General features: G+C 38.8%; 2 protein-coding genes across 2 annotated transcripts; one reads left to right on the top strand and one right to left on the bottom strand.

Moving 5' to 3' along the window:
• Positions 1–129: 129 nt before the first annotated feature.
• LOC116260420 (pathogenesis-related thaumatin-like protein 3.5) lies at positions 130–2,263 on the bottom strand. The gene is made up of 2 exons (XM_031638760.2): positions 2,126–2,263; positions 130–1,012 (listed from the first exon to the last, which is right to left on the bottom strand). Exons 1-2 carry the CDS (start codon positions 2,184–2,186, stop codon positions 267–269), a joined length of 807 nt encoding a protein of 268 aa, XP_031494620.1. The 5' UTR covers positions 2,187–2,263; the 3' UTR covers positions 130–266.
• Positions 2,264–9,337: 7,074 nt separating this feature from the next.
• LOC116268322 (wall-associated receptor kinase 5-like) lies at positions 9,338–11,942 on the top strand. The gene is made up of 2 exons (XM_031650029.2): positions 9,338–10,425; positions 11,727–11,942. The coding sequence occupies exons 1-2, from the start codon at positions 9,519–9,521 to the stop codon at positions 11,771–11,773; spliced, it is 954 nt and encodes a 317-aa protein (XP_031505889.1). The 5' UTR covers positions 9,338–9,518; the 3' UTR covers positions 11,774–11,942.
• Positions 11,943–21,189: the final 9,247 nt, after the last annotated feature.

The following is a 21,189-nucleotide window of genomic DNA, read 5'->3' as shown; positions in this document are numbered from 1 at the left end:
GGCTTTCCCCCAAATTTTCAAAAATCTATAGGTAAACATGTGCATTATCATATCGTTGCCTGTCCTTAAAAATGTTTGTATTTGTGACCCTCTCATTGGAAAGCCTGGTCTGCACAATTCATAATTAAGTTCCAAAATAACTATAAGACCAACTATTATTCATCGGAAGCGCCATTTACAAGTTCTTCGATAATTTTTTATTTTCCTTCTTCTGTGATGGCGAGGAATGATCATCACCTAGTAGCCGGCTCCTTCATATCTGGCAATTAAGCATCGGCAGCCCAACTTGAAGGGCAGAAGATAATGGCGTACTCGTCGGACGAGCAGCTCCGCAGGGGCGTCGATGGCGCCCCATCATAGGCATAGCTGAAGTAAGAAGGACACGCGTCCTTGAACAGTCTAGAGTACGTGCTCGGCCTGCACTTCTCGGGAGTCCCGTACTCGTTCCTGCAGCAGAAGACGTCCAGATTGAAGGCCAAGCACGCGCTCTTGCATGCCACCACTTCGCCCCTCTCTGTGCTCACCACCTGCAACTCCGGCGGGCAGTTCGATACGCTGGTCAAACTCCTCGCGCAGCCATTGATGGTGCAGTTTGATGGCAGTTGTGGCTTCCCACCCTTAGATGGGGACACTGCCACGGGGAGGTTGTAGCCGTCGACCAGGGTCACGTCGTAGAAGCTCGGTTGAGTTCGATCCGGCTCGAGGGAGAACTCCACCAGAGTGGCTGGAGGGAGGCCGATGCTGCCGTTGCAGGCGAGCTTGCCGGCACAGTCGCCTGTCTCGCAGGCCGGTGGCACCGTCTTGGTGAAGTCGCAGGAAGTCCGCGCCCAGATCCGGCCTTTCCAAGAGGGCGAGGCCTGCATCCTCTTCGTCTGGCCCGGCACGAGGAGGAAGCCACCGCCGGCGACCAAGGGAAGGCCCGTGTTTGAGGCTGTCCCAGGCCATATCGGGAACTGACACTTGTTGGTCACGTAAAATGTGACAGATTTTGCCGTAATTGGGCCATGGATTCCTGGGTCGGCAATAAGATGCTACGTCACATGGACACGCTTAAATGACACTATTGGCGGAAAACAACTTTCTTTTAAGCGTATTTAATAAAATATCATTTGCTTTACACAGAAAAATTTACATAACTTTCTGAACATTTGATGTATCTACAAATAGGGATATCAATGGATGAAATTTAAATTATGTTTGCATATTCATATTAGAATAAAAGGCAAATAAATAAAAAACGATCCAAATTCTATAATCGCGTGAATTTGGGTATCCGCAACCATATTACTATATATTAAAATTCATCTTTCAAAATTGGTATCTGATCTTATGTCACTTCTTGTAATCAAGGCCTGATCTATTTTCTTAATCAAATGCTTTATTTTTCATCTATAGCATTCTTTTTTTAAGCAGTCTCATCCATCCGAACCTAGACAGTGACATCTCTATTTACAAATAGTTATTTCTAATATATATATATTTAACAGACTGCTTAGATAAGGGACAAAAAGCAAACCCACTAAATCAATTATTCAAGTGTTTTTTGGGCAATATAACCTTACAGGTGTGATCTTAAGAGTGATTTGACGATAAGTATGTGTTAAGTTGGTCAATTTTTTACTTCAATAATGTTTTTAATTAGTAAAAAGTTGAATGACTTATAAAATCAAAATTTTGATAATAGAAAAGTCCAGTTTTTTTACAAAAAGCACTTCAGTTAAAACATTTGATATATATATATATATATATATATATATATATATATATATATATATATATATATATATATATATATATATATATATATATATAGGGAGAGGGAGAGGGATTGGTAGGTACATGATCTTGGCGGTAGATCTTTCTAAGATGGAATATTGAGAGAAAATCAAGGAGAAGAGTTGTTAATTAACACTAGATGACTATTGTCCACTTTTTTTCTCCTGATATTCTCTCAATCTTTCTTCTTAAAAAGATCAACTGCCAAGACACTTGTTAGTCACGTACTTACCAACTCTCTCAACCTCCATAATATGATCAACGTCAACTAGAACAAGAAGTGCTCAATTACATCAAGGCTTTGGGAAATAGTTTTGGGTAGTGGTGAAGGGTGCATCATATGCATTACCTGAAAGGAGCAAATACCAAAGAAGCAGAGAGAGGGCGGGTGCTTTCCTCTGTTGCTTCATTTTCTTCTGAGGTGCTTTTGCTTTGTAGCATGAATGAATGCTGTAGCCAACCCTCACTATTTAGGGAGAGAGTAAGAGAGGAACGGTGGTTAGGAAAAGCAACTAGGGCGTGAAGTGCGATGCATTCTTGCAGTAGACTACAAGGGAGGAAGCAGGTTGGTTGGTCATCTTAAACAACAGAAATTAAGAGCTTGATACACTTTGGGTGCAAGCAATCAATGGAGGATAAAGAAAGACAAGCTGTCAGATTATGTGACTTTAACCACCAAATATGATCAGGTACCCCTCTCCTTTATTAAGGGTCGTTTGATAACTCTCAAAAGGTCGATTTTTTTGGGGATCGGTGGCCTATTGGCAGGCAGCCAGTTGCTGCTTATAAGAATACAGAGATATACCAATTCACATGCAATGCAGTGCATCCTTGGGGCACCTTTTTTCGGCTCTTACTCGAGTGGTGATATTTTCTTTTGCTGTAATAAAATTTTCTCATTGCTATCAAGCCTAGAAATGTAACAGGACAAAAATTTGTTGTGTTTCAAACTGGAGACTCTATGTAAAAGCAAAAGTACTGAAAAAGAGTTTTTTTTTTTTTTTTTTATAAAGTGTCCGAAATGCTCTTGATATGCAAGACTGGGCAAGGGTTCTAATATGTCTTCATGTGTTTACACACGAACATCCAACCAGCCCTACTTTTAACCAAGCGGGTTACCTGCACACCCTTGTGCATGCATAGGGTGTGTAATGACCAAAATGCCCCCGTTAAAGTACAAAAATAGAGTTTTAAAAGGATGAAAATGGAATTATAAAAATATTTAAAAAACTAAGATGCCAATAGCTTTGTAAAAAAAAATATCTAAAATGCCCCTACCTGCCTTCTGTCTTGCTTGAGTGCACATTTGTTGTGTGCATGCAACTCAATCTCACTTTTAACTTGACCGGCTCCTAGTCCATGTCATGGGCATCCCAACTGACCCAAATTGATGGCAAGTCGAAGGGGCTTGTGTCTACTGTTCATGCCATGTCGCATCAATAAAGGGTTGTTTGGCAATGGTGGTAGTCACATATGCCTTTAATATGTATCTGCCACAAAGTTGGGGCACAATGGTTCATGAATTTATTTCGATTTTTAAAGCGAATTTATGTAAAACAGTAGATTATGTTCTTATTGCCAAGAGTTCTTAAGAGACCATTTGACAATAGTAACAATATAATTCGTGTATTTTCCCAAAAATTTGAAGCAGACAAACGAAACAACATTTTTTAAAATGTTTCATGAACTTACTCTAATTTTCCAGCAAAGACATGGAACAATATACCAACTGATTTGCCAAATGCCCCCTAAAATTATATGTCAGATGACTAGATCCTCTTAGGTTACTTATTTATTTTGTGAAAGCATGAGAAGAGTGTAGGTGGGTATGGAGGTCTTACAAGTACTAATTTAGAAAAAACATGTTTTAATTCAAATTAGTTTCATGGAAAATATCCACTTCTTTATTATCAAAATTCTGATATTAAAAGGGAAGCCATGATTATACTACATTTAAATTGGTATGACAATCAACGTGATATGCTTATATATAAGGTTAGGTTGCACAAACATATCATTAATTTAAATGGATCTGTTTTTTTTTTTTTTTCTCACTTAAGTGGTCTATCAAAAATTTTGGAAGTCATCATAGACATAATGCAAAGTGAAGTTAAACATCAGGGATTATGATTCAACACATGAGACAGGTCCATCAATAGTAAGTTATTTCGCTAAAACAACTTGTGATGCAAATCTGTAACCTCTCAAACAATATGGGGCTTGCACGACAGTTGAATTGAATGATGTATCGTATCGAAGCAGCAGTAGATCTCCAGGACAGGGGGAAGAAGGGGGGCTGCGGCCTCTTACTTGCATTGTGGTTCCCTTTTGCTCACCCAAACAAACAATATATTGACTTGAAACTTCCGCCAAACACGAGTCTTGTTTTCTCTAAGTAACAAAAGGATGGATTCATACAAATTTCTTTGTTCTTCTGCTTCTAAACAAAAACATCTGTCATTCTCATTGCGGGTAACATGGCATTCTTTCTTGTTCTAAGAATTAATTAGCAAGTGCAGACAAGATGCATAAATCTGTGCGCAAACTTCTCCAGAGGTTATAAATTTGTTGTTTTCTGAAATTTAGGTTTGAACGTTGACCCAGATTTGAACCCAAGACCACGTGCTAAGCTAAGCGAAGGGCCAATGGAGCATCTTTTTCTCTATCACTGTGAACCTTTCAACAAAGAAGACTCCTCCATGTGATCAAAAGTCTTCCGAGGACGACAACAAAATAAAGGTTAAGTTAAAGCAGGAAAGTATGGTAATCAATTTGGTCCACCGGCTTCAACTTGGCACCCTTCATTGTCCTCTATTACCGAATATTATATATTCACTTTAAAACACAATAAATTAAGTCATAGATTAATAGAGAAAGACCTTTAGGTGTCAGACCTATAATCAACCATCTTGGACGTTGGTCTGCAGGAAAAAAAAAATTTAAGGAGAAAAAGGAGGCATGGTATTTTAGTCGTCTAAAATTAATTAACAACTTTTTCTCATTGATTTTCCTTCCACCAATCAATTTAAAAAAAATCAACGGTAAAAATGATGTCTTGTGACAGCATTTGATGGCCGCCGACCTCAGCCGGAGTCACAGCTCTATCACCAAGAATCAGAAATCTATGGATTTTCAAATCCAAGAAGAACCAGAAATACACATACTTGAGAGAGTGGCAGGTCAGACCTCAGCCGCCGCAGAGGTCATGGTTAGAGGTGAACACGAGCTGAGTCCAGCCCAAGTTCAATCAGCTCGAGCTCGGCTCGACTAATGAAACCTTAAGCTCGACTCTGCTCGAGCTCGGGAATAGCTCGATAGAAGCAGATCTAGTTCGACTCGATTAAAGGTCGACAAATTCGTTTGAATAGATTTGATATTTATTGTTACATGTTGAGCTCGAGCTCGACTCGATTAAGGCTCGACAAACTCGTTTGAATAGATGTGATATTCATTATTACATGTTGAGCTCAAGCTCGACTGGATTAAGGCTCGACAAATTTGTTTGAATTACGTGTTGAGCTCGAGCTTGACTCAATTAAGCCTCAACAAACTCGTAAACTCGTTTGAATGTATCGACTTGATTAAGGCTCGAGCTAGACTCAGCGGTTATATGTTGAGTTCGAACTCAATTTGATTATTTAAATGAATCAACTCATGAACTCGAGCTCGACTCATTAAGCAAATGACTCTGCTCGAACTCGTTCTGAAATTGAACTCAACTCGTTACTCAACTCGTTATTCACCAGTAGTCATAGTAGGAAGAGGAAGAGCCCCCACCATGCCCTCTATCCACCTCTTGTGCGAGATGATGCATGCAAGCATGGTGTGTGTGTGGGAATCTCTCTCTTTTGTGGCCTGCCGGGTGAAGTGTCGCTGGCATTTAAAAACAAAGAAACCTACAGCATTGACCGAGGGTCTGAGCGAAAGAAAAAGAAAACCTCGACAATAGCCCTGTTTTGAGAGAAAACAGAACCCTTGGGCCATGGTAAGGGTTTCAGAGAGAAATATTTTTTGGTATTGGATTTTAGACAAAACCGAAACCATAGTCCGCCGCCAGGATGACATCACCGGCGTTATTTCTAAAAAATATTGAAACAGCTGGCCGGTGGCTTGAGAGAGACAGGTGCTGGAAGAAAAAAAAAAAAAATCGCATCGCATCCCCCGGCTGTGGCCAAGGATTTGAGAAAGACACGGATGAGGGTTGAAAGGAAGGCATCCAAGCCCTCATGGCACCACAGACAATAGTGCCTCACTACTGGAGATGCCAAGCTGGTTATGTATACCAGGGGCATACTGGAGCATGAAATTTTTGTGTACCAATAGTTAAAGGACGAAAATGCTTTTGATTAAAAGAAAAAGAAAACATTTTTGTAAGAACAAAAAAAATGCAAAAAAGTGAAAAGATTTAAAAAAAAAAACATTTCATGGGCCATGGCTGAGAGAGAGAGATTGGTAAATGTTAGAGCACTTTGGCAAGGGACAAAAACTAGATCTATTAAAAATAACTATTGAAGTGTTTTTTTAATATAATCTTGCATATTTGATCTTAAGAGTGATTTGATGATGAATGTGTTTTAAGTTAATCATTTTATTTACTTTAATAATATTATTTTTAACAATAAAAAAAACAACCATTCTTATAAGAATAAAATTGTGATATATAGTAGAAAAACCTTTTTTTTTTGCAAAAATAACTTGAAACAAAACATGATTTACATTAATCCGGTGATTATGAATATTGTAGGATGTTCACATTTTGTTTAAAATAATTTTCAAAACAAATTTAAGTCATCTGGTTTTCGTCTCTTACATAAATGAGTTGGTATATATATATATATGTCTAGATTTCCTATGTCATGAATGTTTATGGCAGGTGGACCACCCTAACTCATAAATTTTCAAGTTGTTTACCTTGAAATTTTTTTTATTGGAAAATGCTTTTTCATTGTTCTCCTCACTACAATGAGTGCCCTGCCCTTAGATTGTTCTATTCTTTACATTTTGCCACGCAAACATAGAACACAAGTTTTACTTCATGAGAATGTGAAAGGTAAATATGTACATCATTGTTGAGGAAAGTTATTACTCTTGTTAAAAATTTGGTGCCCTTAGAAGCATCAAGCAAGTTTTCAGTTCCTATCCACCTTCAAATTCACAATTCACCAGAAAAACCAATTTTCCTAAACTTCTTTACTGAAAAGTTAACGTTAGAAAATCTAGATTCACTTTCTATGTTATTCAGTTGCCTTGAGAAGCTAGAATGGAACAAAATTTACATTGTTTAACGTTTATTTTTTAGTTTATAGAAGAATGAGTTTTAAAATCTCAATCTAAGAATTTTTTTATATGAATAAATCTTATTATTATCTCAAAATTTCTTAAAAAAAAATAAAAATAGTAATAAAATATATGTGAAAACATAATATTGAGAAATGCAAAAAACAAATACAACAGTTTTCAAACTCTATTATATGTTACCAAAATGCGATAATGTGATATTGATAGATATTGTATATATGGAGAAAAGGTATACAGAAAAGTTTAGGACCTCTTGGTTTAAATTTTTTTATTCTGCCATTATCTCATTATAATGATTAATGAATCGAGACGGGTTGTTTGAATGATTGACTGTTAGTTAACTTCGTTACTTTCATATATTATGTTGACCGACTTCATACTACAGTCATATATGAACCCCGATTTGCTATATATATATATATATCTACAAGGTCATATTGTCATTATATTTGTCTTTCACTTCCCGATATGACATTATAACGGCAATTAAAAGTCTTGTTTAATTGAGATCCTGTTATCTCAAAGGCATTGGCTGTAATTGGCTGGCACAGAAGGGTAGATGGCACGTGCACCACACTGCAAGTTACCAATTAGAAGCGTTTGAAAGTGCCCAATTCTAATGGTTCGCGGAAGTCAAGTCATGCCTGAATGGAGTGAGAATCTCACTACTAGAGTACTAAAGGCCGAATGCTTCTCCACTCTTGCTCCACTCCAATGAATCGGATCTGTCAAGCTGATTCCGTGAGTCGACCAGCAGATTCAGCAATTCGGTTGAATCGGTGGTGAGTTGGCAAGAAAATATCAAAAATTTTAAAATTTGAACATTCTGATTAAAATTGTTTAAAAATAGTTAAAAAGTTCAATCATTTATAGAAGGAAAATGTTCTTTGCCAAAGGAAAAAGAAAACGCATTGATGTTCTCGTGCAATACTTTATAATTAAAATATATATAGCGTTGATAGACCAGTATCGACCAAATAGTAAGAGATTGTTTTAACTTTTATACATTTGTTCATATTTTCATGCATTTGACATAATATTAATAATGCTGACTTAATATCTCATGGAAATTTGTTGACTGAGATTTTCACTCACGCAGGTTTTGAAAATGGGCAAAAGTTACTACATTAAAAACTTACATATCACCTCTAAATTTAATCATGGACTATGTATGCATGACTTTAATTTATATTGAAAAGGATAGCCAGCTTGACATCTAGGGGCAAGCATGTGATGGTTTTAATTTTGGCAAAGCGACCTCTCTTTCCTTCCCTTCCCTTTTCCTTAATAATAGGATGTGGCCCTCATAAGAATATTCTCTCTTGCCTTTTGAAGTGAATTAATGAAGTGAATTAAGTAAGCATGCTTAAAGAAACTAAAAAAAAAATTGATCAAATCTCATTGCTTGGAAGCTCTAATAAAAACCACACCCTTTTAGAAACAAACGGTCACATACGTGCCTGAAGTTAATACATCAAAGAAACAAAAAAAACACACACACACACACAATAAATATACAGAATGCTATATATGAATGCAATTTAATGCTAAAGGTTGATATTAAAACACAATTGTGGCATCGTTGAAAGGGTTAGCACAATGGTTGGCATGGAGGCTAGTTTGTAGTCAGTATTGCATACTTGGGCATCAACTTGAGACACTAAAAGTAGTCTTGGACCATGAAAAAATGAAGGGAAGATTTGGGCCTTCACTTGTATGGTAAGATTAGCCTCCAGCTCACCTGCATTGCATTTGCAGCTAATTGTTTTCTATCTCTCATGTAACATAAGTCCACATCAAGCTTTTATTTGGCTGTTGTTTATTAAAATGCAGCTTTAATTTAAAAAAATTCAACAAGAGTTCTTTTTTTTTTTTCAAATTTACAGGCAAAAAAGTAGGTATAGGTCCTCAGCAGAAAATTTCTCAAAAATTTTTGTCCACTTCAAGCAAAGCAAAGCCGGTTATGTATGTCATACTGGTGCACGAAAATACATCTTTTTTATATGATTTCCAAAATATCCCCATTTCTTACCTTTTTTTTCTTATGGCATATATGTGTGGAGAGTGGCGCATGCAACTCATTCTCCACTTGGAGAGGCTGTCAAAGATCACTCCTGAAAGCTTTCCCAGCAAATAGACCCCTCTCCCATCCCTGAAAAGAATACATAATTTTTTTTTAATTAGGGGAGAAGAATGGAAGCTTCTCAAATCTATCTTTGTCCAGTAATAGAAAAGCTTGCCCAAAAAAGAAGGCAATAGATGGGGCCTGAAAGCTTCCACATCATAGAAGAGGGCCATTCTCCATTGCCCAATTATAATGATACAAATGACTATTCAAACCTACCAATCATGCATTGCTTAGTTTTATACAAAAAAGACTTCTAACAAAGCAAAGGCCTGAGCAGAAAAGCTGCCCAACACCTGCAAAGAAGAGAGCAGTGAGGATGACTTTTCTGTCCTCCTCCGTCTTCAACCTCACTCTCTTCTTCTTCTCATTCTTTATTGCAGGTCCCCTTCCGGTCCTCTCTCAAGCTTGCAAGAGCTCCTGCGGCGACCTTCCAATCCGCTACCCCTTCGGCACGGGCCCCGGCTGCGGCGATCCCCGCTTCCAAAACTTCGTCACATGCAAATGCGACAGCCCCCAAGGCCGGGAACGGCTTGTTCTCACGGCGGCCTCCGGCAGCTACACCATCCAGTGGATAGACTACGGCAACCATATAATATATATTCAAGACCCAACCATCTCCACCTGCTCCTGCATGCAGCCGAGCAGAGGGTTCGCTCTAGACTGGAGCGCGCCGTTCAGCTTCCCGGAAAACACTGTATTCGCGCTCCTCGGCTGCTCCGTCACCGCCTCCCCGGTCTTCAACAACTCCTTCAACAACAATTTCAAGAAGAACAATGCCCCGCTCTGCGACGTGAGTGGCGGGCCGATCTGCAGCCAGATCTACGCTTGCCCGGCGGTCGTCGGGCTGAACCTCCCGCTCTATTCTCCGGCGTCCTCCTGCTGCGTGTACTCGCCGGTCGATCTGGGGCCCTCCTTTGACATGGACCTCAAGAAGTTGCAGTGTGAATCTTATACGGCCGTCATCGACTTCGATTACCGGCAACTCGATGCCGCCAAGTGGAAGTATGGGATTGCATTGAAGTATCGTTTCAGCGTGAACAACGTCTACCCGCTTTCTTGCCTGCAGTGTGAGAACAGCAATGGCGTTTGTGGGTATGTGGGGAGCTACAATTCCTTCGCCTGCAACTGCCCCTTTGGCGTCACCACCTCCACCGATTGTTCCTTCCAGGAATCGTTTTGGAGCCATGGAGTCAAGAGCAATAATATTCCACGCGTCTTCACAGGCAAGTGATCTTGACGCTTTAATACTACTCACCACCAATTTTCTGCCTCGTGAGACTGTCACTGTGACGTGCGTTACAGCATGTTCATTCCTAATTATTTTTCAGAATTATGTGGTTAATATAATTTCAAGCATGGACCAAATTAATATTGGGAAATTGTCTTAGCTAGGCTGGTCATGGGTTCAAACCTCATTGGGGCAGCGGATGAATTTGCACCGTGATTAGGCTTAACCCTGGGTTTGGTCGACCTATAAAAACTTTTTGAGTTTATTTTGTTTGGGAGAAACCACCCCCAGGTTGAGAGATTTTAGTCCATCTCCATTTGATGGCCCCATAAAAGTCTGGGCATGTGGCAACCTTTGCAATGGGCCAGGACTACTAGAGTTTGAACCAGCCACAGGCACTGACCCACCCAGATGTGCTGGCTCTTTGCTTTTTATTATTTGGAAGGCATATAAGATTCACTTTTTTGTCTTTTTTTTTTATTTTTTTAATGATTAGACTTAGATTTAACACGCTGCAATTTGCTTCATAAGGCATAATGTAGCTGGTTGAGTTACTATTTGTTGGAAAGCAGATCTCTAGTTTGATTCCTAAAAGTACTATAACATCTCTTTCTAGAAAGTAAAAGAATAAATTATTAAAATAATTTAATGTATGTAATCTGCAAAGTTTAATTTGTTAATAAATAACAAGTTTAAGTGGGATAAAAAGAAAATAAAAGCTGAGAGTGCATCTATACTTGATGGATTAGAAAAGTGATCATTTTTATATCTAGAAATTATGAAAAAAATATTACTTAAAAAAATTTGTGTTGAACCTCTCAGTACTGTCAAAGGTATACACACATATACGTGAAAGGATTGCATTTTAAGAACTTGTTAAGCACCATTTAATTTTTCATCCTTTCGGTCCTTATACGTGCTTTTTCCTTTTTAGCATGTTACCCTTTGGCTTTTAACTGCTTTGAGATCGGTCAATAATGCACAAAAATCTTTGATATCTTCTTAACTCATAATTTACAAACAAAATTTATAGACCATGGTGTAGATCTTTAGTAAATGAACCATGTATGCAAATGGCATCTGTTTGAATTTGGTTTATAGCATTTGAACCAATTTATATGATCTGTTCTTTAATATACATTCATCATCCTCTAGTGCTACAAGTTTAACAGACAGGGACCATTCCCAAAATATCTTTCCTGACTCTTGAGTATAGCATGTTTTCAATTGTCATACACAGTGATAAGATATTTTCAGGTCAATCTAAGAAAGCAAAGCTGGTATGTTTCCTTGCAGGCTTCATTATGTATCTTGTTCTGGAACTGGTGATTCTTCTCAATTGAAAGCCAAGCAGGACACAAGCGCCAGTGTGAATCACCATTAAAGCTTTTATGTATAAGTTTATAAATCCACTTGTTGATTGTTAACTTTTTAATTTCTTTCTTCTTTTTTATTCCTCTTTTCTAAGAGCCAATCACTGTTGTATAACAATCAAAAGTTTATAAGATAAGAAAATCCAATTACTCTTAGCTAAATCTTACCAAGATCCAAACCTTCCTTCCATATATTTAAATGATCTGCACCTGATCCGTTCGGGTTCCTAACTTGGGGATTATAAATGCAAATTGCCAAACTGGGAGTCCAGATCTGTCTATTTCAAAAGGGTGGATGCTTCAACTATTTGTTGTAACTTTATAGGTTTCTCTTGAGAAACAAAGGAAGAGCATGCTAGCTATCAACAGTTCAGATCTAGATAAGTGAAATACATTTGAAATCAGATTAGATCCGATCGACGGCTAAGGAGCGCAAACTCACAAGAAGATACCAGTGACAGAGCTAAAGATTTTGGATAGAGAGAGCCCAAGTGTGTAAATTTTCATTCAGAGTCCAGTCAACTTGATGCATTTATATTACGTATTTTGACAAGTCGGGGGAGGGGGCTGTGGCCCTTGGCCCATCTATGCCGTAGAAAATCCATACTTCATGTCTTTGTGTCAAGTATATTGATAAATCATGAAAGCCTTGGCTTGTATGCGGCTTCGCCACTGGATCTGGATCATACAGTCCCCCAATTTCGTCATGTGTTTGGGCCCCAAACATGGGTTGTGTACTCAGATGTATTAAAAGAAAAATACCCTTAAAAAAGTATCTATATAAAGCATCCCTTCAAAGACAAAAATAAGATTTTTTTCTTCTTCTTCTAAGGACATGACATGATGTGGTGGCTAACTATAAGCAAACTTAGTTATACGCAGCACCCGATGCATAAAAAACTGGGAGTGTAATGACGAGGATACCCCTGTCCAGTGGAAATGGGAGCCCTTACAACTATAAAAAAATAGTAAAAAATTTTAAAAATTAAAAAAGGACATTTATTTTTAAAAAATCTCTAAAATACCCCAACTTTCTTCTTTTTTTTCGGGTTGCATATTTGTTGTGTGCAAGCAACTCACTCTCAGCTATGAGGGGGTCCAACACACCTGAAGGTGATCCAATCCCACCTTCAAATTTTTCTCAAGTAAATACACAATTGATTTGAATTTGAACTGGATTATAGTTATTAAAAAATCACTTTCGGAATATATGGATATTAAGGATCTTTATTGAAAACTACATGTGTATTTGAACCTAAGTCTCGTGAATTCATTCTGATTTCTCAATCGGATGTTAAACTCTTTTATATCCAACTTTTTTGAAACAATTCAGTTAGATATGTGATTTGTAATCTGATCCAGTGACATCCCTAAAGAGGAGGTCTGCACAACATGCCTAAAAAGACATAATATTGTGGACATTAAGTATATTAGGTTGACAAGAAGAAGGCTGCTTGGAAACATCTGATGCTTTCTTCTGCAGGCACTCGTGTTCACTCAAATATGTTATCGGTCAAGTGGTTCAGCTCCAGGACTCAGCTTTCAATTTCCTATGCAAGTGGTTAACAAAATGAATTGTGATGATGGTGTGCTTCGTATAGGGAGGTCATTGGTGTGAGCAAAAAAAGGTCATTTGCTTTCATGGATGACTGTTTGTAGACCGATTATGAAAGGGAGTGCAGATATATGTAATATTAGAGAGATTAATAGAGCTTATATGGGTCCCAAAAAGGGTTGGTACAAGAGCCAGCTCTGGGGGCTGGTAAGCAGTTAGTTCATATTTCAAATCCCCACAGCCCAACCCCTTGTGCTGCAAGAGGCAGTAGGTCGAGGCGAATGCAAACTCTATACTATACCCTAAGAGAGAAAGGGGTTGGGTGGGCACGAATGCAAACTCTACACCCTAAGAGAGAAAGGGTTTGGGTGAGATGTTCAACTCTCCTTGTGTGGTAGGATGAAGTACTCATTCCTTTCATCCAGGATTTGCGCTAAAAGTTGGCAAAGGCTGGAGACTCCTTATAAATAGAATTTATTGTTGGGATTTCTCCATCTGGATAGTCCTGCGTCGATACGGGTCCATATCCGTTTGGAACCCTAAGTATAAATGCTCGTGTCTTGTGATGGTGTGAGACATATCAAGTTTTTACCGTCTGGGTAATCGGTCCCCTTAGCCATACGTGAATTGTCTGTCCCCATCACTGGGTTGCTATGGCTGAGGAGAGAAACCCATTGCCGCCGCCGCCGCTACCTCCGCAGGAGAACGACTCTATGGGGACTGTAGCCGTTCTTCCCACAGCCACCGACATTCAGTCGGCGGTCGCCTCTACAGGTTCTTCTTCCGCCCTTTATGAAACACATGAATCATGAATATCTCTTTCGATTTCTGCATATTCGTTTGTGCGCTATCTAGATTCTTAGCAAAGTTCCAACAATGGGTTATGGGCTCACTCCACGATTCTGCTGTGCGTTTCTCTTTGCATTTTGTCTTCACGCAAAGGGAATAGGGCAGAAGCGTTGAAGAAAAGGAAAGGGAAAGGCGAAGGCGACCGAAGGCTTCCATTGAAGGGCGATTGCAGGAAGGGAGGCCACCGGCGGGTTTTGCCGTCGCCGGACGGCCTTGACGGCACCCGCCGGTGTCCACCCAATCGCCCGTTGCCCTCCCGCTGCCACCGGTCATGCCCAAATCAGAAAACTTAGGGCACAGGGACAGACGACGGTAGGGAGGGCGTCGGCCGGTCAGAGGCCCGCCGATGGTTTCGCCGTCACTAGGCGGCATCGTGTGACCCGCCGGCGCCCACTCGGAAGCCTGCCGGAGGCGTTTCCGTCGTTCCCTGCCGTTCAGCTCTTTGGCAGGCGAGCGGCGGTTCTCGCTGCCTGAAACGCTCGAGACGGTCGAGCGGGAGCCGGTCGGGCGAAAGGCGGGGTGGGTCGGACCCGGGTCGGGTCATGTTGACCCGACCCGGATTCATAAAGATTTAAAAAAAAAAATGTTTTCGTTAACGCCCGCCCGCGCCATTCCGCCCGCTTTCTTTTAGATTTTTCGGATCAGGTTGGGTCCTGTCGGACCCGAACCGTATCCATTCGGTCTGATTTTATAAACAGAACCGATTCGGTCCGTTTCAGAACCGATACGGTCCGTTTCAAGACCGGTTCGAACATTTTGGAACCGGTTAGGATCTTTTCTGGACCGGTTCAGTTGATTTTCAGGCCGGTTCATTCAGTTTCAAAACCGATTCAGGCTTTTTCAAACCGATTCAGAGTTGTTACCGGTTCTTTCCCTTTTCGGACCGGTTCATGTAGTTTTCCACCGGTTCGGTCCATTTAGGACTGATACGGGACCGGTTCTAAGCTAGAGGAAGCTGGTATATGGGTTTTTATGCCCATTTAAGGTGTTTAATGGATTGGTTCGATCATTTTAGATCGATACAGGACCGATTCATTATGTTTTATGGAGCTTTAATGAACAATTTAGATAGCATTAAGTTGATTATCCAGAAATAATTCGTGTGTTTCATTTTAAATGTGTTATTATGACATATTATATTCTTGTATCCTGTTTTGTTTAGGATTATACTAAAGTTAATTTTTATTGCATGATCATAAAGTTGTACGATAACGCTAATGTAAGGAGCCTATAATTAGTTAAATCATGTTATACCTCACCAAAGTGACTACGCATGATTTAAAGGCACATTAGTATTTCATGTTGTACTTATTCTCATTTGAAGTAGCATAATTACCCAAAAGTAGTGTGCTATGTTCAGGATAATAAGTAGAATAAAATAGGAAAATAGATCATTACATAGTTCTGTCATTTTACACCCAAAGGTGTTATGCTTAACTATAGTTTGGATTTACATTTCTTAGTTTTAATAGATAAAGTTAAGACGGAATACATGTGTGTATTAGGTATATTACCAAAGTAGTATCATAATGACCCCGAGTATTTGTGTTGAAAATAGTAGACATAAAGAGCCTTTTATTTGGTTTACTATTTCATATGGTTTGTCTCATATAATGCATGTCAACTTATAGATATCTTTTGTCATCTGCAGTGTCTGGTTCTATTTATTTTAACGGCTCAAATTCTATCCTTTTACTTGATGATTCCAATTATGCTGAATGAAAAGAAAATGTTGTATTTACATTACGAAATATGGATCTGGATATGGCTTTGAGGCGACCTAAGCCACCACCTCTTACACCAGAAAGTACACATAATGAAATAGTGTATTTTGACAAGTGGGAGCGTTCTAACCGACTAAGTTTGTTGCTTTTGCAATCAAGGGTCGCTAAGAACATATGTGGTGCTATCCCACCTTATAGATCGATGAGAGAGTTCTTGGATGCAGTTGAGGCTCAGTTTGTCAGTTCTCATAAAGCCATAGCTAGTAGCCTAATGTCAAAGTTAATATCTATGAAATATCAAGGAGGGGGTAACATTCGCCAGCATATGTTAGAAATGAAGAACATTGCTTCTCAATTGAATGACATGAAGTTGACTATTTTTGAATCTTTATTGGTATTCTTTACTTTGACCTCTTTACCAGCTGAATACACTCATTTTAAGATCAGTTACAACACACATAATACTGAATGGACATTCAATGAATTGATGTCTAAGTGTGTTGAAGAGGAGGAAAGGATGAAGGGTGAGAAGTTGCAAAGTTCACATATGGTTTCTCACTCTGGGGCTGGTAAAGTTGGAATAAAGAAAAGTTTAATGAAAAGGAGTGCCAAGAAGAAGTCATCAAGTCAACCTACTTCTCAAACTGCGCAGACTAACTTAGCTCCTATAAAGTATTTTTTTTTGCAAGAAAAATGGGCATAAGAAGTCAGACTGCATCAAGTATAAGAATTGGTTAGAAAAGAAATGTAGCATGTTATTTGTTTCACTTGAAAGTAATATGTTACATGTTCCTATTAATAGCTGGTGGATTGACTCTAGTGCTACTGTGCATATTACCAATTCTTTACAGGACTTTCTGAGCAAAAGGGAACCAACGCTACATGAAAGGAGCATTTTCTTAGGAAACAAAATGCGCTCACATGTGAAGGCTGTAGGAGAATGCCAGATTAGGCTTGATACTGGCTTTGTTTTGGATCTTCATGATGTTTTCTTTGTTCCATCATATAGTAGAAACTTGATTTCTGTATCAAGACTGGACAAATTTGATTTTTGTTTAAAGTTTAAAAATTCAAAAATGTTCATTTATAAAGATCTTGTTGAAATTGGTTCTGCTATTTTGTGTGATGATTTATACAAGTTGAATGTGAAGATCCAATCTCCTGAATCGTTAGTTTCTAGTCATAATATAATTGACAATAAGTGTAGTACCATAAAGGGTGATTCATACATGCTATGGCACTGCCGTTTGGGTCATATATCTGAAAAGAGAATAAGGAGACTCATAAATGAAGGGATCTTACGATATCTTGATTTTACAGATAACGACATATGTGTAGATTGCATAAAGGCAAAGCAAACTAACATATATAAAGAAGGTGCCGAGCGATATACTGAAAGATTAGGAATTGTTCACACAGATGTTTGTGGACCTTTCCCTCCTTGTTACACAGGCGAAAAGTATTTTGTCACCTTTATAGATGACTATTCTCGGTATTTGTATCTCTACTTAATCTTTGAAAAATCCGATGTGTGTCAAGTTTTCAAGGACTATAAAAAAGAAGTAGAGAAACAAACCGGTGAGGTTATCAAGATAGTCAGATCAGATAGAGGTGGTGAATATTATGGTAGGTTTACTGAGATGGGACAAAGGGATGGACCATTAGTGCGATTTCTAAAGGAAGAAGGCATTGTGCCTCAATACACTATGCCAGGCAGTGCCTATCAAAATGGTGTTGCTGAAAGAAGAAATTGTACACTTAAAGAAATGGTTCGAGCTATGTTAAATTACTCTACTCTCCCTCTAACCTTGTGGGGTGAAGCTCTCAGGACAGTAGTGCATATCCAAAATAGGGTTCCTACTAAAGCTGTTCCTACAACTCCTTACGAGTTATGGACATGTAGGAAACCTTTTTCTTTCTTATATGCACATATGGGGATGTCCTGCTGAAGCTAAATTGTATAACCCCTACATAAAAGTCTTTGATCCTAGAACAACCAGTGGTTTCTTTATTGGTTATCCAGAAAGATCGAAAGGTTATAGGTTTTATTGTCCATCTCATACACCACATATTGTGGAAACAGATAAGGCTAAGTTCCTGGAAGATGGCTCTTTTGGGTTAGATGCATTACAAAACCTCACTTTTGAGGAAATACAGGATACTGAAAGTAGACCTGATAAAGAGAATATAAATGTGTATGATTATGTTGTCTCCCAGGATGACATGAATGCAAATCATACAGGTAATGCATCAGATTCAAATGAATTAAATGTAGATCATACTGATGAATACGAACAGAATGTAGACATACAAATTGAAAATGAACAATTACCTATTCGTAGATCTGCAAGAGCCAGGAGATCTGCTATATCATCAGACTATGTGGTATACCTACAAGAGCCTAGTGATTTCATAGATGTTGATGATGATCATTTCACATTCAATGAAGCCGTTGAAAGCAAACAATACAGGTTCTGGATTAATGCCATGAAAGAAAAGCTTGACTCTATGGCTAAAAACCAAACATAGAGTCTTGTATCGTTGCTTAAATGAATAAAACCCGTAGGATGTAAATGGGTCTATAAGACCAAGAGGGACTCTAAAGGCAACATAGAGAGATACAAGGCAAGATTAGTTGCTAAAGGATTCACACAAATGGAGGGCATTGACTATAATGAGACATATTCACCTGTCTCTGCTAAAGAGTCAATGAGGATTGTCCTTGCACTTGTAGCTCATTTTGACTTAGAGCTACATCAGATGGATATGAAAACGGCTTTCTTGAATGGTGATTTGGATAAAAAGGTATATATGGATCAACCTCAAGGGTTTTCTGAGAGTGGTAAAGATCATTTGGTATACAAACTTAATAAAGCGATTTATGGACTTAAACAGACCTCACGTCAATGGTACATTAAGTTTTCCGAAGTCATTACGACTTTTGGGTTTACAGAAAACATTATTGATCGATGTGTGTATCTTAAGACATGTAGGAGTAAGTTCATAATTTTGACTTTATATGTGGATGACATTTTGCTTGCTTCAAATGATCTTCAATTGCTAACAGAAACCAAACATTTTCTCGCATTTCATTTTGAGATGAAGGACATGGGTGAGGCTTCATTTGTTCTCGGCATTGAGATTCGTCGAGACAGATCTAAATGGATTTTAAGTCTCTCCCAATCAGCATACATCAATAAAGTTATTAAGAGATATGGGATGGAGAATTGTTCTCCTACTTCGGCACCCATAGCTAAAGAGGATAAATTGAGCGTAAATGATTGTCCAAAGGACGAATTTGAAAAGGCACAAATGATCAACATTCCATATGCATCAGCGGTTGGCAGCTTGCAGTATGCGCAGATTTGCACTAGGCCTGACATTTCCTTTGTTGTTGGCATGGTTGGTAGATTTCAATTTAATCTAGGCATGGCACATTGGAAGACCGTAAAGAGAGTCATGCGATACTTATAAGGGACAAAAGATTACATGTTGACATATCGCAAGGTGGACCATTTAGAAGTGATTGGCTATTCTGACACCGATCTTGGAGGATGTGCCGATAGTAGGAAGTCTACTACTGGTTTTGTTTTCCTTCTATCATGAGGTGCCATTTCATGGGGGAGCAAAAAGCAGACTGTGACTGCTGCTCACACCATGGAAGCAGAATTCATTGCATTATATGAGACTACATCACAGACAATTTGGATAAAGAATTTCATTTCACAGCTCAAGATAGTGGAATTTATTGAGAGACCACTTAAGGTTCACTGTGATAATGAAGCTGCAGTGTTCTTTTCCAACAACAACAAAAGTACTACTTCTTGTAAGCATATGGAACTTAAGTATTTTGTTGTTAAGGAAAGGACAAAGAATCAACTAGTGTGTATTCAACACATTGGAACTACAGATATGGTTGCAGATCCTCTTACTAAAGCGCTAACATCTGGTATGTTCTTTAAACATGTTAAGAGGATGAGTTTGTGTAGTTCAATGTAAACACACTATTATGCAAACATTTATGAATGTGATCACATACAGTTTGTTGATTCTCATTAAGTTTGTTGTCTATTTATTTTGTATTCTCGTTTGTTTGTTGAGAAGTTTTGTAAGACAACAAGGTGGGACCTTAGAATGGATTTTAAGGCTAGTCCATTCATTCTGTTTACCCTCGATATCGACTTGAACTAGTGGGAGATTGTTGTGATTTCCCCATCTGAATAGTCCTGCGTCGATACGGGTCCATATCCGTTTGGGACCCTAAGTATAAATGTTTGTGTCTTGTGATGGTGTGAGACACATCAAGTTTTTACCGTCTGGGTAATCGGTCCCCTTAGCCATACATGAATTGCCTGTCCCTATCACTGGGCTGCTATGGCTGAGGAAAGAAACACATTGCCGCCGCCGCCGCTACCTCCGCAGAGGAACGACTCTATGGGGACTGTAGTCGTTCTTCCCACAGCCGCCGACATTCAGTCGGCGGTCGCCTCTACAGGTTCTTCTTCCGTCCTTTATGAAACACATGAATCATGAATGTCTCTTTTGATTTCTGCATATTCGTTTGTGCGCTATCTAGATTCCTAGCAAAGTTCCAACATTTATTAAATAGATATATTAAACATCCATAGCCTATGGTCGATCAAAAATTGCAAGGAAGCGACGTGGGTGCTTAGAGGAATTCGATGGGGCTGGGAGAAAATAGCTAACTTTGTGCAGAGGAAAATGAGAAAATGGGATATAAAATTCTGGCATGATACATGGTCCAATGGCTCAAAGAAGGAGATACGAACACTAAATTTTTTCATAATATGTATAGAAAAAGAAGTAACCGCAAAAAAAAAACAAAAAAACAAAATATTTTGGAAAACAGACGATGGCACCTTTAGTGGTCACGATCATATATTAAAGGCCTGCATGAGACATTTTAACAATTTTTACTCACAAGATGGCTCTATAGGGAGTCTCCATACGCTTTTATGGGATGGCCCAATGGTTTTAGAGTAGAACAATGCCGACCTCATCCAACAAATAAGAGATGACGAGATCTTCTATGCCGTTATGTAGGCTAGGCCTCAAAGTTCTCTGATGGTTTTCCCAATGCCTTCCTCCAAAACATAGAGACATTGTCGGGCCGAATGTGAGTGCAGCTACCAAAGATTAGTGAAGAAGGACAGAAGTTTTTTCTTATGAGAGGGTTCAATTAAAGTTTTTGAATTTTGACTAGGTAGGTCTGAAATATCATTTTTTTCAAATTTTTT

The sequence above is a fragment of the Nymphaea colorata genome, chromosome 1 (genome assembly GCF_008831285.2).
Source record: "Nymphaea colorata isolate Beijing-Zhang1983 chromosome 1, ASM883128v2, whole genome shotgun sequence".
NCBI lineage: Eukaryota > Viridiplantae > Streptophyta > Magnoliopsida > Nymphaeales > Nymphaeaceae > Nymphaea > Nymphaea colorata.
The sequence above is the reverse complement of the archived record's forward strand: the minus strand, read 5'-3'. Positions and strand labels throughout refer to the sequence as shown.

Coding starts and splice junctions, on each gene's coding strand:
- LOC116268322 (XM_031650029.2), top strand. CDS start 9,519: ATGACTTTTCTGTCCTCCTCCGTCTTCAACCTCACTCTCTTCTTCTTC. Junction 10,426..11,726: donor TATTCCACGCGTCTTCACAG/GCAAGTGATCTT, acceptor GTTTCCTTGCAG/GCTTCATTATGTATCTTGTT.
- LOC116260420 (XM_031638760.2), bottom strand. CDS start 2,186: ATGAAGCAACAGAGGAAAGCACCCGCCCTCTCTCTGCTTCTTTGGTAT. Junction 1,013..2,125: donor TTGGTATTTGCTCCTTTCAG/GTAATGCATATG, acceptor TTGCCGACCCAG/GAATCCATGGCCCAATTACG.